The 13,801-nt window shown below is 33.8% G+C and overlaps 2 protein-coding genes across 2 annotated transcripts; one reads left to right on the forward strand and one right to left on the reverse strand.

Moving 5' to 3' along the window:
• The first annotated feature begins 7,445 nt into the window (after nt 1-7,445).
• Nucleotides 7,446-8,857, forward strand: LOC149496163 (uncharacterized protein At4g00950). The gene is made up of 2 exons (XM_089721129.1): nt 7,446-8,265; nt 8,582-8,857. Exons 1-2 carry the CDS (start codon nt 7,663-7,665, stop codon nt 8,639-8,641), a joined length of 663 nt encoding a protein of 220 aa, XP_089577255.1. The 5' UTR covers nt 7,446-7,662; the 3' UTR covers nt 8,642-8,857.
• A 664-nt stretch (nt 8,858-9,521) lies between these two features.
• On the reverse strand, nt 9,522-11,328 carry RKD4 (RWP-RK domain-containing protein). Its single transcript, XM_089721286.1, has 3 exons — nt 11,228-11,328; nt 10,695-11,085; nt 9,522-9,683 (listed from the first exon to the last, which is right to left on the reverse strand). Exons 1-3 carry the CDS (start codon nt 11,326-11,328, stop codon nt 9,522-9,524), a joined length of 654 nt encoding a protein of 217 aa, XP_089577412.1.
• Between the last annotated feature and the right edge of the window lie 2,473 nt (nt 11,329-13,801).

A 13,801-nucleotide genomic window follows, 5' to 3' on the forward strand; every position in this document is an offset into this window, starting at 1 on the left:
TTTGGTTTATAGATTGATCTACGAACTCAGTTTAGATAAGTATTTCCACTATACCAATAGCATTTTTGCACGTACTGTTTACATATAGATGACAGATTATATTTTTCAAATTTATTGGACGGTTGTTATGATAGAGACGAGACGAGGGAGGCGACCAATAAATTTCCAAACAGTCATAGAAAGCATAGATTGAATTGGCCATGCCACACCACCATAAAAACCCAATTAGCATCAAGCTAAAAGCTATAGACCAACAAATTTCTGTGCAAGGGGTCCTCCTCCCATTACAAGTGGCTTCCCTTTTCACCTTCCATGTTTGAGATATATATAGTGCAGCAATAAGATTTAAATGTACTTAAGACTTCAACATCTCATTACACAGTTGACAAAGATCATAACATCAACAAAATTATCAATTTATCTTCATTAAATACTTGTGAAGAACGAAATAGAACAAATTAAGCATATGCAAAATATATAAACGGTAAACCTTCTTCTATCTCAAGTTTTATAATCGAAGTCCAACAAATGAAACATAACATTTCAATAAGTAAGAATCAATATCAAATAATCCTTCTAATCAAATTGATGTCAAAATAAAATCTCAACATAAATTTTCATAAGTAACTTGACATTTAAAAATATGAATATTCTTTATACTACTTTTAGTTGGTTAATTACAATGGAGAACCTGACATTTTTAGTTGGTTTTCTATTTTTCTACTGCATTGCCAACTGTGCAATATAACCATTATTAGGCTGCTTTATAGATTATTTGAAGTGCAATGTGATATGATATAGCCAATCTAATTATGCCCTTTACCTATTGCCAATAAGTTCTTTTCTTTCATTTTTTCTATCTTTTCATACTTTTTTTTTTCTTTTTTCTTTTCTGGCTGTGAATTAAAGGGCACAAGGGCATTCCCTAAAGAGGATAATTATTTTGTTTAAATTCTATCATTAAACTCAATTAACGAATTTTAATTAATTTGGCACAATTCTTAAGACTAGATAATTCACTTTGCCTGAAAATATTCAACTACACTGTGTAATTTTATTTTTTTTAAAATCAGAATAATAATTATAATATTTCAGTTTGATTAATTCAATTTTATGATAAATTTATCTATTGAACTCATTTAATTAATTGAATATTATGAAGTTTGAAAATCAAACCCATAAAATAATCAGCTCTTAATAATTCATAAATAAACAAAAGGAAACCAAATCTCAGCTTAATAATAATTAGACACTAAACAATAGGCAATCACTAATCACTACAACCTAAAGCTCACATTATCAATTTCGTTTACAGTAAAACAAAAAAGCTAAACTAGTATAACTATATTAATAATAATAATAACAATAACAACACACACAACAACATTAACAATATTAATAATAATAACAATAATAATAAATTGAAAAAAAAAACGCAAAAAAAAAAAAAAAAAAAAAAACATTTCGAAAAAAATAAAATGCAAACCGGCTTACCTGAAATGCTGTCCAAACGGTGGCGAACGGCGTAGACGAGTGACCGGAGCGTCGGTGGCGGCGTCACAGGGGCTGGAGCGTTCTCAGGAGGGGCTGGAGCGGCGCTGCGGACGGAGGAGAGGAGAGGAGAAGGAAAGAGAGAAAGAAGAAGAAAGGAAAGAAGAGGGCGCGTTTAAAGCCCTAACCTTTGCGACCGACATATCGGTCGCAAAGGTAATTAAAATCGGTCGCAATTTTTAATTGTCCGACGTCGTTTTACTACGCGAGAATTTGCGACCGATTGGCGACTGAAATATTCGGTCGCAAAAAATCGGTCGCAATGTTATCTTAATTCGGTCTCAGAATTTATCCCTTTTTTTTACGCGCGCATTTTTGCGACAGAAACTCTGTTAGTTGTAAAGCGGTCGCAAATCGGTCGCAAATGAGTAGTAATTCAGTCGCAAATGGAAAGGCAAACTCGCGGGAGTTTTCGGCGCTAAAATCTGCGACTGTTTGCAAATGAGTCGCAAATCGGTCTCAATATTGCGACCGATTTTTGTCGGTCGCAAAAATCGGTCGCAATTTGGCCTTTTTTTTTGTAGTGATGTAAAATGAGCATTAAGGATATAATTGTTTTTTTTCATTATATATAGTTATTAACATACAATAATAAAATATATTAAAATAATAATACTAAACTCCTAAATAAACTCTAACTAACAAATAATATAGGATTGGTAATCCTTATCCTGACACAATTATCCTGAGTCCAATATATATACCCAAATTTACTCAAGAGAGGGGTTAATTCACAATTCACTACACCTCAAATTCTGAGAGCTTAACAATTGGTGCGGTGAGCGTGAAATACATCTTCAAACCCCCTAAAAAATATCCACAGTTTTTTCTTAATTCCTATGACTGACGATTCCATTGAGTGCCTCCACATGGAAGACCAGGATAATACCCATGGCGAGGCAAATCAACAACCCACATTCGCCCCTCCATCAACCACAGATCCCCAGGTAGCAACTGCTCTAGCTCAAGCTTATTCGCAATTCACCACTGTGCTGAAGCGCCTCTTGGAGAACCCTCCGCCTAGCGGCGAGCTAATACCACCCACCAGGCCAGCAAACCCTCCCAGCCAAGAACATAGGTCCCCTCCAACTTCGCCTAAGTGCCGAAGTCATTCAATATCTTATTAATACCATGAGGCAGAATCGGAGGTGGACCCTAGTGCAACTATCCCAGTAGCCAAGAGCTAAGTCACACCCAGCCAATCTTGGACATAGCTAATCTTTGGAACTTTGTCAAGGAACTAGATCGGGAGTGTAGAGAGACAAGAGAAGCAAGGGATTATGGTCTCTGATAAGACTCAGCCTTGTCAGTTGATATTTTGGCTACGGCTTTTCCACCCAAATTCAAACTTCCGACTTTCCAATTATATGATAGATCTACCAATCCATGAAGTCATTTGCCGACCTTCCGAACTATGATGTACCTTCAAACCAATTTGGAGGATCTAATGTGTAAGGTCTTCCCAACTACCTTAAAAGGAGCAGCCCAAGCGTGGTATCAAACTCTCAAAATAGGATCCATCCAATCGTTCTCCCAACTGGCTACCTTAATCTAAGCTCAGTTCATCACAAGTGTGTCATCCCGGAAAATCTTGTGTAATCTAATAGACCCAAAGAGAGAAGATGGCGAGCATTGAGACAGTATGTCTCTAGATTCCAAAGAACGGCGATGCAGATTGAGAACCTAAATAATGAAGTGGCCATTAGTGCCATGGCGAAGAATTGCAAATATAACAAGCTATTCGAGAGTTTGAGCATAGACAATCCTCTAACTTTTGCTGCACTCATGGCATATGCTCGTAAATATACAAAGCTGGATGAAGCCTATGAAACTTAACATCGAAGATTGCATGAGGAAGAAAATCTCGAGCATAGAAGACACCCTTCTCAAATCAAGAGATATTCACCCAGGAGAAGATCGGTTCTCTAGCATCCACGAGCTAGCTACACTGTTAGAGCATCCCACTTAAGAGAAGATATATCATAATAAGACCAAGATTTCACCCCTTGAACAAGTGCATGAGGGCGAACTCACCAAATGGGAGGTGGAGTCGCAAAGATATCTGACCTTGGGTGCCGAACTACCCGGACATGAAATTCAGACAATCTGAAGAAGGCATATTATATTTCCATCCAATAAAATATAAAGTAACTTTATATTTAAATAATAAAGGGACCTTAAGTTTTTTTCACTTAATGAATCATGCCTTATAAGGGTAAGAAAGACATGATGCATTAAGTTTTTCCTAAAGGACCTTCCTTAGAAACTTTCCAATGTTCCTTTTAGTTCTCTAGTTTGGGCCTAAGCAGTCCTTTAACTAAGTCCATCAATTCGGACATACTCCTTAGGTCCTTTAGCTAAGTCCATTAATTTGGACATACATGGTTTTCTAGTTCGGACCTAAGCGGTCCTTTAGCTAAGTTCATCAGTTTGAACATACATAGCTCGCCAAGATGACCTAAGCGGTCCTTTCAATATTCCACAAGCTCGAACGTACATAGCTAGCCCAAATGACCTAAGCGGGTCCTTCTCATTAAGTCCATTAGCTCGAACATAAATAGCTCGCCCAGATGACCTAAATGCTTGAACATACATAGTTTGCCTAGATGACCTAAGTTGGTCCTTCTCACTAAGTCCACTAGCTCGGACATACATAGCTCGCCCAGTTGAACCTAAACGATCTTTTTCACCAAGTCCATTAGATTGGACATGAGAAGTTCACCATCTAACCTAAGCTGTCTTCTAACCAGGTCCATTAGTCCGGACATACTCAGTCCTCCAATACAGCTCTGACTTAAGCACTCCTCCAGTTCGGCCCCAGTTCGGCTCGGACTTAAGCAGTTCTCCAGTTCAGCTTTGACTTTAGTAGTCCTCTATTCGGCTTTGACTTAAGCATTCCTTCAGTTCGGCTCGGACTTAAGCAGTCCTCCAATTCAGCCTAGACTTAAGCAGTCCTCCAGCTTGGCCCAGTTCGGCTCGGACTTAAGTAGTCCTCTAGTTCGACTTGGACTTAAGCAGTCCTCTAGTTTGGCCTGGACTTAAGTAACCCTCTAGTTTGGCTTAGACTTAAGCAGTCCTCCAGTTCGGCTCTAGTTCAGCTTGGACTTAAGTAGTCCTCCATTTCGGTTTCAGTTCGGCTCTGACTTAAGCAGTCTTCTAGTTCGGCTCAGACTTAAGCAATCCTCTAGTTCGGCTTGGACTTAAGTATCCTCCAGTTCGGCTCTGACTCAAGCAGTCCTCCAGTTGGCCTGGACTTAAGCAATCCTCCAATTTGGCTCGGACTTAAGCAGTCCTCCAGTTTACAGTCGACTCGAACTCCATGCTCAAAAAATATCTATAATAATTAGTAATCACAGTACAAAAATAAAGTATACACATATAATATAAATATAAATGATAAAATAGACAAATACTTTATTTGGACATAAAATGACCAAATAACTAGTGGGGACTACTGTTAACATACAATAATAAAATATATTAAATAATAATACTAGACTCTGAAATAAACTCTAACTACCCTAATTAGCTCCAATCAACTGGATCACATCAATGACAAGAAATCTAGTTTGTGTGTACAACTCCAATTAACAAAACTTTTTTGCCTCATCTTGCCATGGCTAATGCTCCTTAAACCGTCACCCCAAGTCGATGACCATAGATCGTCTTCTTCTCTCTTCCTCCATTCAATCTTAACCTCCCTACTTCTGAGCTCGCCGATCAACTTCCTGATTCTCTTAAGTACTGTCGTAGCCTCCAGACTTTATATCTTTCTAATAATGCTCTTTTCCATTCAATTCCACCTCAAATTTGTATCTGGTTGTCTTATATTGTTACTCTAAATCTCTCCGGTAACAGCTTCTCCAGTTCCATTTCGCTAGAAATCATTAACTGCAAGTTCTTGAATAATCTCATTCTGAATGATAACGAGTTGTTCGATACCTCGGTTGAAATGATTCTCGATGGTAGACAACGATTGATTTAGTTTGCTGGTGTTATTGGTGCTACTGGGTCATTGATTTAGGGTTTGTGATTTGGTGGTGGTTATATGTTAGGCCAAGTGTGAAAAAGAAAGGTTACGGTGATGGTAGTGGCAAGGATGATTCTAGCTGGGTTGAGCTATTAAAGTCACATAAACTTGTTCAAGTCTAATTATTTCAAAAACTCATTGTTAAGATCAAGTTGGTTGATCTATTACTAGCCATGAACAATTTTGATTTGGAAAAATATAGTGATTTCAACTAGGACTGAAGATTCATACAAGGGTGTTTTGCCTGATGGGTCTGCTCTTGCTATTAAAAGGATTAGTGCTTGCAAGCTAAGAGAGAAGCAGATCAAGTTTGAGATGAATAGGTTAGGCCAACTCAGGCATCCAAATTTAGTGCCTTTATTTGGATTTTGTATCGTTGAAGAAGAGAGACTGATGGTTTATAAGCATATGCCTAATGATACTTTGCATTTATAGTCGTTACTATACAGATTTTCCTTTCTTTTTTTGGAGAGATGATTGAGAAAATGCAAAAGACGTTTTTAGCTTTTTATTTAATTTTTCTTTTGAAAATAGAAATGATTATTATGTCTATGATCGTTCCTTTATTGATGCTTTCTTCAACTTTTTGTTGGGATTTTAGGTTAATATCAATGTATATGCAGTGGGAGAAAGAAAACGAAGAAGATGGTCTCCCTCATTGATAGACAAAAAAAAAAAAAAAAAACAGAGAGAAAAATGACTATTCATTAGAGAGAAATAAAAAAGTTGATTTAACAAGGGTGACAAAGCTGAGTTGGAAACTTTATACATTTGAAAATCATTAAAACCATCCATAGCATCTTTCCATCTATTATCTAACGGAAAATCTTACGGATTCACTTTATTGTAACACAAATTAAAATTTGTGCATTTTTTCGCAATAAATTGAATGTTAGGCACACAAATGTAATAGGGAGTATAGTTGAGGGATCAAGAGTGAGATTAAGCCTATCTGATATTTCTATCAATTATTAGCTTCTGATTAAAAAACTTACAAAATACTTACAGATAGCTATTGAATATAAATCAACTATCAGTTGCATGAATTAGTTGAATCAAATATCATCGAAGAGAAGAAATAGGTTAGAGCATCAAAGACTAACAAATTTTTTGAATGATTTTATTAGGAATTCAAAATTGACCTTTGCCTTCTGAAAATTACTAAGTTGAGGAGAAGTAGCTTGGATTAAAGCAAACTTACCAAATGTTCCCTCATAATCACTGGACATGATCACAGTTCAATTTCAAATAGGAATCGAATAGAAATTAAACCAGTCAAAATCAAAATCAAATTGTGGTTAATAATTATTCGTTTTAAATTGAATTTGAAACCATGTACCTACAATTGAATTCTAATTCTTCTTTTGTTTAGAATCGAAATCACCTATTTCAATTTGAAATCCGCGGTTATGATATGAAATTATAAAAAAAATTAATAAATTAAAGACTATCAAGTATCAATATCACTTCCAATTTATTTTTGTTTTATTATAAATTTTTTAAATTATTAAGATTTTTATTAAACTCATTTAGCTTTTTCAATTATTACTCACTTTTATTATTTATTTATCTTACAAAACTAAAAAAAATATTTAAAAACTAAAAAAAATATTAAATTTTGATTTTAAATCGGGATCAAACTGAAATAAAATTGAAAATTTCAAAATCGTTAAAAAAAAAAAAAAAAAACACTTGTTCAGTTTCCATTTCATCTATTTTTAGAAACCAAATTTGATTTAGAACTGATGGTTCATCAACCGTGGTTAAGCGTACCCAATAGTCACGCGATAGTATTACTGTCGATGGTCGTTACGCAATAATACTCAAACATTTCTAATTAAAGTAAGGCCCACATTCTCCGCCTAGCCGTGTGAGAAAAAATAACCAATTTGGCATTATCTTGTGAAGAAGAAGCGCCAGGAGCGTTCTTGCTGTGAGTGACTATGACCCTCGCCAATTCACCATTTATCTGTTTCTCCATCTATAAAAGCTGCGAAAACTACCTAAGCTGAAAAAACTGATCAAAATCTGAACTGGGTTTTTCTTAATTTCCGCAGGAAATCTCTCTATCCAAAGATCAAATGGGCTTCGATTCAGATTTTGAAAAAAGTCCTGCGCCTAAGCTTTCTTTCCTTTCACTTCCAAACAAGCCACAAGACCCACCAGGATTGTTAACTCCACCAATCCATACTTTAGCTTCAGTTCCATTCCAATGGGAGGAAGCTCCTGGCAAGCCTAGACTCTCCAACACACACCACCACCAGCCGCCGCCCAAGTCCAAGACGGCGAGGTGCTTAGAATTGCCTCCAAGACTGTTAAATGAGGCCAAGGTCAATAACGTTTCTTCTCCTACAACTGTTTTGGATGGGCCTTATTTATCGAGTCAGTCTAATTCTCTAACTCGATCTAGCTCCTTGTCATTTAGAAACGGAAAGTCGTTTAGTAATTTAGATAACTTAAGCAGGAGAAGTAATAAAGGGAGAGGCATATTTTGGTCCAGTCGGTGGGGGAGTTTTAGAGGGAATCATAAAGAGGTGATTGAAGGTAGTATTGACTTGTCATCTTCCGCTTGTAATGGCCATGATGGTGGTGGAAGTAGCGGCGGTGATACAAAAGTGAAGGTTACAAGGGTTAGAAGGAAATTTAGCTTCTTTAGTTTCTCTTCTACAAGATCACATTCGTGGGTAAGTATGTTCTATGTTCTAGTCCCATTTGTTTTCACTGCAGAATTATAAAAAAAAATTGCACTTCACTTCACATTTATGAGCGTACCCCATTTCAGAAACGTCCGTATAAAATACCATTTTTCACGTAAATTGTAAATATATATCGTTTCTGCGTCCGATGGAACATAGTTCTCTTCTTATTGATTAAAGAAGAAATATTTTAGTGAACTTTATCAAAATAAAATAGGAATGTTTTGGTACTTGATTGTCTAAAAATGTCTTTTGATAAATTTCTGAAATGGATATTGAATGTTTTGATGAATTGTAACTGCAGACAAACATCTATGAAAGCTTTAAGCAGGTGGTCCCAAGGAGAGGTAGGCAAAGAAATTGAGGAAGATCGTGAACCAATAATATTCATTACCAAATGTCAACAATGTGGAGCCTACTCCTGTCAAGCTTCCATTTTAGAATTTTTGTATATAAGAAAAAATTTTAATAATTTATCTTATATTTGTTGACTTAACTGATGTGATTAATTATTTTTTTAAGCACGTTTTGTTTTTCCTTTTCCTTTTAATTTAGGGAAGTGATTTACTTTTTTAATTAATTAATTAATTACTTTATTTTGATTTCTTAGTTTCTGAATATCCACCACGAAAAGATACATGATAAACATGGAACTCCCAATATCTAGTGGTTAAGGGGGTCAAAAATAATTTTAATTACTTCGAATCTTCGGCTCACTTTGTTATAAATGAATTTTATAGAATTTTACCAATTAGATTCATATAACTTTTTTTAATGTAAACAATATATATATTTACATGCGGCTCACTTTGTTATAAATGAATTTTATAGAATTTTACCAATTAGATTCATATAACTTTTTTAATGTAAACAATATATATATTTACATTCGTGAATATAACGTAATTTTATTAAATTCAATATTATCAAATTATATTATTTATGTACTCGTGAATATAATTTAGCAGTACGTGTATAAAAATTAAGAATACATTCAATTTCGAATCTCGATTTTTGGTTATTTCAAAAAATTATAAATAAAATTTCTATATTACAGATGCAAATTCTGATGGAGATATTAGTATATAATATGAAGTAATTAATTATAGATGCATGGATTTCTAAACTAAGAATATTGCGTACATATATATATATATATATATATATAGATGTGCGAAAAGTCAAGATAATTGCTTTACATTTGATAGAAGAAAATTGCGAAACAAGAGGAGATAAAGGTGAAGTCAAGAATTAGTTGGCAAGCACTTTCTTTTCTTCTTGTAATTGGCTTTAAAACAAGCCTGCCTTAGCCTCTTTGTTCTTTCAGTCAACTCCGTATCAGGCACATCTTCTACAAGCCTTTTATCCTCCTCCAACATCGCTATTTCATTATTCAGTCCCATCTCCTACATTATTAGTATTCTAAAACATAAGCTATCAATTCAAATTTTATATTAATTATGAGTCCCTAAAACAAATAAGTCGTGGACAATCTTTTCCATATAAAAGTTTCAATTACACGTGTTCATACACCTGCGCGTGCTTGCGCGCGTAGTTGTGAGTAAACCATCGCTTTGGTTTAACTCGAATCCAACTGAAATAAAAAAAAATGTAAACTGAACTTTTTTGACAATAAACTGAACTAAACTGAAATTTATTTTTCAATCAAACCAATTGTTTATATCAAATTTAGTCGTTTTTTACCATTTCAATTCGATTTTAAACCCAATCGATGGATTTTTATGAATTGATTTGAACCAAATAATGAATTTTGATTCAAACCAAGTCTCTTTTGAATAACTGATCAAACCAAAATGAGTCAGTTCGATTTTTGGTTCAGTTTGGTCGTTTGGTTGCACACTCCTACGCATGCACATACATATATTGATATAAAAAGGCTTGCCTAGACCGGGTGTATAAACCCACTTATGGACCAAATAAATGAGATGAAGTATTTTCTAAAAGGTGTTCCGATTTATCTTTTTTTTTTTTTTAAGTGTATGGTAACAAATACCATTGTTTTAATAAAAATATTTAATTACATCGATTGGGTCCATAAGTGGAGTTATGGACCTGGTCTAGATAAGTTTTTCCCTATTAATATATATTCAACTCTAAGTTTTTTTTTTTCCGAGTGGAATATTCAAGTCTAAATTTAGTTATTAATACTAAGTATTATGTATGGATATTACGAGTTTTTGCACTTTTTTTTTTTTGAACACTGGAGAAGGAGATTTGATCTAAATCTATTGTCAGATCGTATATACATTTATTATTAGCCTATGTCTTGGTGAGTTTTTGTACATAGTTAATCATGAAGTAAAACAAATAGCAGTATATAAGATTTTCACATTTACAAATTAATATTTGTAGATTGAAATCCAAATACCCTTTGGGCCAAAAGAAAATATATATACCTTAACATTGTTGATGAGTGAGTTCAAGCTCTTGAGCTTACGATGCGGCCATCTCATGATATTGAGTTCCCTACATCTCTTTTTCAACACAGTCAATCCCACATTCATTTCTTTAGCAGCTTTTGTAATTGGCAGATCAAAATATTTTTTTATCTCTTCCATTTCTAAAGGAACTGACATCTTTCTTCCATTTCTTAACCTCCTCTCTTCCTCCACATTCTCACAATAACGATCATATGGGTTATCAAGTAGCAAAGTACTATCTAAAAATGAGTAGTCATCGATGTCTAGGTTTATCTCTTCAAATCCCTCGAACCCATAATTTTTGTAGTGAGGTAGAGTTAAAGAATCCAACTCGAAGAAGCTCTCCAATGGCGGAAATTCTGAAACTCTGGATATTAAAAAAAAAAAAAGATTAAATATTTATTATAATAATCATACCGAAGGATAAGGGAAGACCGGAAATTGTAATAGATTAATTAAATTCAAACAAAAAAAGAAAAAAAACAAGAAATTAACAATTGAGTGCTTACTTTTGAAAAGTGTCGTCTAGGTTTAACCAGTCAGTATCAAATGAGTATTCGTTCTTTGGAATGTTTAGTAGTAGTTCTTGGTCTGTTCTTTTAGAATCCATATATATTTAGGAAGATAGAGATCAAAGAAGGTAATTACAGAGAAAATTAAAAGTAATGATTAGATATAGAAGTGCATGGAGGGGTTTGTGAGAGTTACAAAACAAGTAGTGGATCAATGTGTAGTAATTAGGGCATTTATTATTGGAACGATTACCAATAATTAGAATTTTAATCCGTTAAGCAATATAGTGGGCTAAATCATGCATTTCCTTCTTAATTAATGTATCTGTTTTGATATATTTAAGAGCTTTATATACCGTAATTTATGTTAATTTACACTTCACATATTATTGATATGCCAGAAAATAAATACTTCACGGTCTCGTTTTGTTTACATGCTTTGACAAAACACATATATTAAGAATTTAATCAATAAAAGTTATTTTACTCTTTTTTACCATTAGTTCATTAAAATATTAATAAAATTTCTTTATTTAATGAAGAATCATAAAGGTTATCCTGAGAAAAATAATTATTTACATACGAAAATTTAGAAACCTTGCAAATATTTGGGACATCCAAAAAAAGAATAACAAGCAAATAAAAGGATTGAAAGGAGTATAATGGATATGCCTATTCTTTCCGGTTTTCCATTCTTTTGGATTAGGGGAATTTGCAACCCATTTGCACTATTTTCGGCCCGTTTTTACCCTAATATTAATAATAGGATTGCGATATTATCATTTGCCAAAGGTTTCTCACTAGTGGTGGTAAAAGGTAAAAGTGAGTGTTCGATTATTAATTTTAACTAAATCAAATTAGCATGGTGTCAATATATTCGAATATATTTTTATGGTATCCAAACTTCAGAATTGAAATGATATAAAAATCGATCCAAACCTTGAATCAATTTAGCTTATTATTTACAACAAATTAGCAATCTTGGATTTAAAAATAAATTTGGTTAGTTATTTATAGTAACCGAACCAAACAATTTTCTATATCTATACCGTTGGTAACCAAATTTTTAAAACAACTATCTAAATCTAATCAAAATGAGTCAGTTTGATTCGATTTTCAATTAGAAATCTAGTATTGCTCACCCCTAGTAAACATAGGGAAATTTTGGGTTGGATTGCATTTGATTTGACTCATATTTATATGAGTCACTTTAAATAATGTTTTTTCCATTTGAATTCAAGTCGAGCTAGTCATCACATTCTGGGGCGGAGCTCAATAGATCCCCAAGGAGCACCTGAGCATCTTAAGAAATTAAATTTTTTTTTTTTAAAAAAAAAAGTATGTTTTGATCCTTAAAAATATAGAAAAATTATATTAGGCCTCCTAAAAGCTTAAAAAAATTCTATTTGAATCCCTTTGAAATAATTGTCCTAGCTCTGCCCTTGATCAAATACTACAAAAAAATCACATTTTTGCAACTGATGATTGCGACCGACACAAATCGGTCGCAATTTTACGACTGATTTGTGACCAATTGCGATGATTGTGATCGTGAATGTATTGCGACCAAGTTGCGACCAAACAGCGACAAAATTTGTGACGGATTTGCGACCGATACTCAAGCAGTCGCTAATTGTAGCGCTAATAATTCCCGCCAATTTGTTTTCCATTTTGCAACTAGTTTAAGACGGATTTACGATCGATTTTTTTGACCGATTTGCGACTATGTATTATTCCATCGCAAAATTGCGCGCCTCAAATTCAGGACCAAATTTCTGCGAAGGATTTGCGACCGATTTGCTATTGATACATTGCGACCGACCACTTTGGTCGCAAATCGGTCGCAATTGTGGTGCAAAGTAAAACGACGTAGCAGAGTTAAAAATTGCGACCGATAGGTCAGTCGCAAATATTAGGGCTTTAAACGCTAGTGAGCGCCCTCCTCATTCTTTCTTCTTCTTCTTTCTTCTCCTCTTCTCTTCTCCTCCTCCATTTGCAGCGCCGTCCCAGCCTCTTGTCGTGCCACTCCCAGCCGCTTGATGCCTCCTTCTCTGCTCCATTGCAACGCCGGTCGTCGGAGGATCCCTTCTCCTCGTCGTTCGTGGTCGTCAGTTCAGGTATGTTTGTATTTTTTTTTTTCATTTTCGTTTTTTTTTTTGGGAACTTGTATTTATTTTGTTGTTCTTGTAGTTGCATGACAAAAAATAAGTTGTTATTTAGTTGTTTTAGTTGTTGTAGTTGTGATTTAGTTGGTATTGTGCATTGTGTATGTTATTGAAAAGAATGATAAAATTGGAAAAAAGAAAATTTGATATTGTAATGATAATTTGGAATTTTTAATAATTTAGGCAAAATTATATATGTAATTTAATCAATGTAATTTTATGTAATGCAATTTTAAAATTTTAGTTGGTGTTAAATTGATTGAAAAATAAAAAATTGCATGTTGTTAATTAATGTTAAAAAAAGAAATAAATCAATTGATATATGTGTAAGTAAATAAATATAATTGTGTAACTAAAATAAATGACAAATAAATATAATTGTGTAACTAAAATAAATGAGAAATAA

Source organism: Jatropha curcas, chromosome 5 (genome assembly GCF_041381405.1).
Source record: "Jatropha curcas cultivar XTBG-Jc1 chromosome 5, XTBG_Jcur_1.0, whole genome shotgun sequence".
Taxonomy (NCBI): Eukaryota; Viridiplantae; Streptophyta; class Magnoliopsida; order Malpighiales; family Euphorbiaceae; genus Jatropha; species Jatropha curcas.